The sequence below is a fragment of the Otolemur garnettii genome, unplaced genomic scaffold, assembly GCF_000181295.1.
Source record: "Otolemur garnettii isolate 467f Iridium unplaced genomic scaffold, OtoGar3 scaffold00014, whole genome shotgun sequence".
NCBI classification, from domain to species: Eukaryota; Metazoa; Chordata; class Mammalia; order Primates; family Galagidae; genus Otolemur; species Otolemur garnettii.
In genome coordinates this window covers 14793452-14799005 of record NW_003852409.1, presented here as the reverse complement: position 1 = coordinate 14799005, position 5554 = coordinate 14793452, and the positions used below count along the sequence as shown (strand labels likewise).

The window sequence follows — 5554 nt, the reverse complement described above, 5'->3', positions numbered from 1 at the left end:
GGAGAAGAATGATAACATTGACTGAACATTGACTAGGAAAGAATGCCAGGGATGAGAAAGTGAAGACTGAAATATTATCACGTAAACAACGTAATTTGTCTCTGAGAGAAAGAACAAAATGAGGATGGCAGGTTGCATAAACAGTGTGACAATGAAGGGACTTTTTTTTTTTTAGAGACAGAGTCTCACTTTGTCGCCCTCAGTGGAGTGCTGTAGCATCACAGCTCACAGCAACAGCAACCTCCAAACTCCTGGGCTTAGGCGATTCCTTTCCCTCAGCTTCCTGAGTAGCTGGAACTATATAACCCCCAGCTATTTTTTGGTTGCAGTTTGGCTGGGGCCGGGTTTGAACCTGCCAACCTCAGCATATGGGGCTGGCACCCTACCCACTGAGTCACAGGCGCCATCCCAAAGAAGGGAATTTTTTAAGAACAGGTATGTTGGAAAATAGAAAGGGAAGAGTCAGTGAGGAAGGAAAAAGTTTGAAGACGTTAAAGAGCAGTGTAAGTGCAGAAGCCAAGTCAGCTTTTTGGAAGAACTTTTTTTGTGAATAACATGAAATGTAAAAATATAGTCTTAATGGTCTCATTTATAACTAGAAGATCTATAATCTTATTTTCAAGGAGATCTTAAGGTAATTTTCTTAGGGAGTTTAATTTCTGCATTTCCTGGATATTTATGGATTTTCATGTGTACTTAAGGTATTGCCTGGGTATAATTTTTGGAACCCTTTTATATACTCACAAAAATATGGGGCTGAAAAGTGCATAAAACTCTATTGTGATAAATCAGTGTTTAAATGAGGTGGGTTATTTTGTTTACTCTCAAATACAATCACAAAATGAGTAGCTGCAACACTTTGAAGCAACGGCATCCTTTTTGAAACTAGTGTACAGACCTCCAAGCTCTTACCTGGAAAGGCCGGAGTGTATTTAGACTGAGAACTTGATAGGTATTGGTTTAAAATTTTCTTTCTTTCAACATTCATCCTCTTCCTCCAGTGAAGATCAGTACTGGTTTTAATTGTACGGAGGAGCTTTCTTTTCCTCACCTGTCTTTCTTTTCTAATTTGTACTTAATAATTATTCAATGTACATTCATATTTTTCCTTATTCAGTCACTTTTCAAGGCTTTTTGGAAGATCTACTGTGTGCCAAGCATAGGGTTATGAGCTGAGATTCAAATTTAAATATTTTTTTGTTCTTGCTTTCAAATACATTGTTTTCTAAATTTTATTGCAGAAGCATCAACTTTTCATGATTTTTCCCCTTAGATCAATAAGTACACTCTCTTATGATTTCTTGTGGCAAAATTGCATTTAATATAGGAAAGATAAGTTTGAGAGTATTTTCTTAACTAAAGAAATTCTACACTTTATTCATTTCTTTATGTCCTCAGATGAAATGGAAAGAATAATACTAGAATAACTGCAAATGAAAGAAAATGCAAGGAGAAAATCTCACCATTTGGAGCGTTTTTTTCTTGGAGGGATTTTCCCGTTACCCAAGGTTAGAGGTGGTTCTCTTTGTCTTCAGCCTCGTAATGTATCTGATAACCGTCTTGGGCAACAGCACTCTGATTTTCATCATTGTCCTAGATTCACGCCTTCAAACCCCCATGTATTTGTTCCTTGGAAATCTCTCTTTCATGGATATCTGTTACACATCCGCCTCTATTCCTACTTTGCTGGTGAACTTGCTGTCATCACAGAAAACCATTATCTTTTCTGGATGTGCCGTGCAGATGTATCTGTCCCTTGCCATGGGTTCCACAGAGTGTGTGCTGCTGGCTGTGATGGCCTATGACCGCTATGTGGCCATTTGCAACCCCCTGAGATACCCCGTCATCATGAACAGGCGGGTCTGTGTGCAGATGTCCGTGGTCTCCTGGGTGACGGGTTGTCTGACCGCCCTGCTGGAAACCGGTTTCGCGCTGCAGATCCCCCTCTGTGGCAATCTCATCGATCACTTCACGTGTGAAATTCTGGCGGTGTTGAAGTTGGCTTGCGCAAGGTCGCTGCTCATGGACACCATCATGCTGGTGGTCAGCGTTCTCCTCCTGCCCATTCCCATGCTCTTAATTTGCATCTCTTACATCTTCATTCTTTCCACTATTCTGAGAATCAGCTCCGCCGAGGGAAGAAACAAAGCTTTTTCTACCTGTGGTGCCCACCTGACGGTGGTGATCTTGTATTTTGGGGCCGCCCTTTCCATGTACTTAAAGCCTTCTTCATCGAACTCACAAAAAATAGACAAAATCATCTCATTGCTTTATGGTGTGCTCACTCCTATGCTGAACCCCATCATTTATAGCTTAAGAAACAAAGAAGTCAAAGATGCTATGAAAAAACTGCTGGGCAAGGGTGGCGCCTGTGGTTCAGAGGAGTAGGGCACTGGCCCCATACACTGGAGGTGGTGGGTTCAAACCCGGCCCCGGCAAAAAACTGGGGGGGGGGAAATGACTGCTGGGCAAAATTGCATTAAATGAAGCACACGGACATGGCTGATGGGGTGCCTTGATTTTACCGGGGATGTGCCCCAGCAGAACTCACCACAGAAATTCTAGGCAACATACAAACTTTTAGAACTCTGATTGAACCTTAGTTTCATAATTTCACAGTTGTAAGATATGTGTAAACAGAATGATTGCCTGTGGATAATAGCAGGTTCCAGTTGGCATTTATTGATATTTCCTGTACTTCTGAGTTCCACGGTTGGGAGGGTTTGAACTATAGAGTCACCAAATGTTTGCTCTCAAAAGAAACTTGGACAAATTTTGAGTCAGTGAATCCTAGTGCCAGGAGAAACTTGTATATATTCTCTGTGTAAATATTTTCTCACATGAGGTTGGAGCATAAAGAAACAAAGATTGGCTTTGGTTGTGCAAGTAAAAAACAGAATAAAAAAAAAAATTTACAAGACTGGCTCAGCTTCGCACAGTTGTAGAACTGGGACGACAACATCCCTCGACTTCTCAGTCAGAGCTTGCTCTACCACGCACTGGTAGTTCCTTACTACTCTTCATCACTCAGAATTTTTTTTTTAATTAAATGATAGCTGTATACATTAATACAAACATGGGGTACAGGGGTCACTCAGAATTCTGGATTAAAACTCTTTGTCTTCCTGAGCAAGGCATCCAGTGACACCTTGTTTGCCCACCTGCTGACCTTGCTTTCCTGAGCACGTAGAGACCTGTGCCCTTGTATCTGCCTCTGTGCTCGTCTGCCACACATCCACTAATTAAGTCTTTTTCATGTGTTTTTGTCATTTTTCTTCATTGAATGATTGAACTCACAAGGGCAAGTATTTCTATTGCTTTGTAACTTTTATGTTTATTGCAGTCTTTTGGTAAATTGATAATTTTATCAGCTTCAAACCAATCACTTTATCTGAGAATCAACGACCACTTGTGAAATTATGAAGAAGAAACAATCAGGGCCTTGAGGGCTTTATTATACCAGTTGTTTTAAATCTCTTATTTGTATACAAATAGTGCTTGTTAAAAAAAGCCTCTACTCCCAGATATTTTCATGCAGTAACTCTAGGGTGGGTCCCCAATCATCTGTAGTTAGAACAGAGCCCCAGGAGTTCTGATATGACCAGTGAGATGGCCAGCCACTGAGAGACACTGTTTCCAGCAAAAATCTATCATTCCAAAAGGAAAAGTGGGATTAGTTCTTGTTTCTTTTTCCTTTTATTTTTTCACTCCATTCTTTCTGCCTCCATGAGTTCCTTCTCATTTGCCCTAGAGCAGGGAAGTGAAGGGGTATAAATTCAGTTGCCAAATTTTAAAATATGAAAGGCTCAAACAATTTTAGTATTAGACACTGAGTTTTAGATTTAGACTATTCCCTTAGATCTGGAACTTCTGTTACATGTTCTTTACATGTACATATGTAATGTATGTGTGTCACATATAATATATATAAATATTCCAAATAATAATTATAATTATTCCAAATAATCACACAAAAATTCTGGAGATGGAGCAAGGGGACAAACTTGATGCCAAATGTTGCTGCCAAGAGATGTTTGATAGCTGAGGATAGAAAAAAGCTCTGAGTAATGGTTTTCGAATAATAGGAGAGCGCTGACTCAGAAGCATTTATCCTAGAAGTAACTATTTTTCTTCTTAGATACCCTAATCTTCCCAATCCAACCACCACAATCATTCCCTGGCAATTTCAGTGTCATTTTGAAGTGAAATCATGCAGTAGACTTTTAGTTAGGGTAGAGTTGGATTTTATGTTAGAGTTGAACTGAATTGTCTGCTTTCTGGAATTTGGTACGTGTGGTGCTGAATATACACAGGCATATGCAGAGCTATGGACACAGCTGAAATCTCTACCTCAGAGAGTTAACTCCGAGACCTTGGATACACAGAGTGACTGAACACCCTCTGTAATTAGTCTAGCAGCTTTGATACAAGTAACTGAGCAGGTTGACTTGGAGCCAAGTGTTTTAGAATAGGGTGAAGGTCAGAGTAGGATATACCCAGTTGCCAGAAGAAGACCCAGAACAGAACTTGAGCAGGTATGCCTTTGTAACTCTGGGCTAAGACATTAGTAGTCACAACTGTATGTTCCATAAGGTTGCTGTAAACAACAAATACGTTTCTGTAAATATAAATGCATTTGATAGATTATATGCAAAAGATTAATTATTGGTAATGGTGCCTTCCTTCATTTGGATGAGGTTATGCCTCAACCAACACTAATTTCCATTCTTACTTTAATAGAGTCTCAGGTAAGGGATCCTTTGTGGATATGGGTAAAGAGAGGAATGTATTGGACAGAGAAGGCAGGGCCACCTGACAGAGAGCCAATTCCTGCATGGACAATTGCATGACTAGATTTACGTTTCAGAAAGAGCTGGTCAGGCCGCTTCTCTGCTTAAATCCCTTAGCAGGTTCCACTGTCCTAATACTCAGAGTCCTTTGGATGATATACAAGGACTTGCATAATCTGATTACTCTCCAGGCACAGCTTTTGCTTAATTCAGCCGGAAAAAATTGTTATGCTTCTCTTGCTTCTTTCACTAAGAGAATTTAGTGGCTGTACTTGTTTAATGACTATCTCCCTCAATTGAGGCAAAGACTGTATCAATTTCACTTTCCACTGTATACTTAGGGCCTAGCGTAAGGTCTGGGATGGAGAAAACATCCAGTACATACTTTTTGTGAAGAACTAAGTGCTCATTAATAAAAAAAAGAAAGGACTAAGTGCTCAATGGACATCAGCTGAATAAAATTATACATGTAATACATTTTAAGGTCCACTCAGTTGGTACTTGAGCATTCTTGTGTTGAATATCTCTCTGACTGCTAATAGTGGCTGAGTGGTGGTGAGGTTAGGTGATGGTGGTGGGTGGCAGTGAGGGTGTCTTTCTAGACTTAAAGAATGAAATTCAACATTAGTTCTTAGCATTTGGATTTTTAAGATCAAAGCATTAGATCAAGCACCTTTACTTTTTCAACAGAAATGGTACATCATTAAATAAGGGTAATGTATTAGAAATTATTGTTTGAGGCCTTTGGCCTCTGGCATTATATT

The 5554-nt window shown here is 39.8% G+C and overlaps 1 protein-coding gene across 1 annotated transcript; it reads left to right on the top strand.

Annotated features, from left to right (window-relative positions):
* Positions 1 to 1375: 1375 nt before the first annotated feature.
* LOC100953006 (olfactory receptor 2K2) lies at positions 1376 to 2388 on the top strand. Its single transcript, XM_012802316.2, has one exon. It carries the CDS (start codon positions 1444 to 1446, stop codon positions 2386 to 2388), a length of 945 nt encoding a protein of 314 aa, XP_012657770.1. The 5' UTR covers positions 1376 to 1443.
* The last annotated feature ends 3166 nt before the right edge of the window (positions 2389 to 5554 follow it).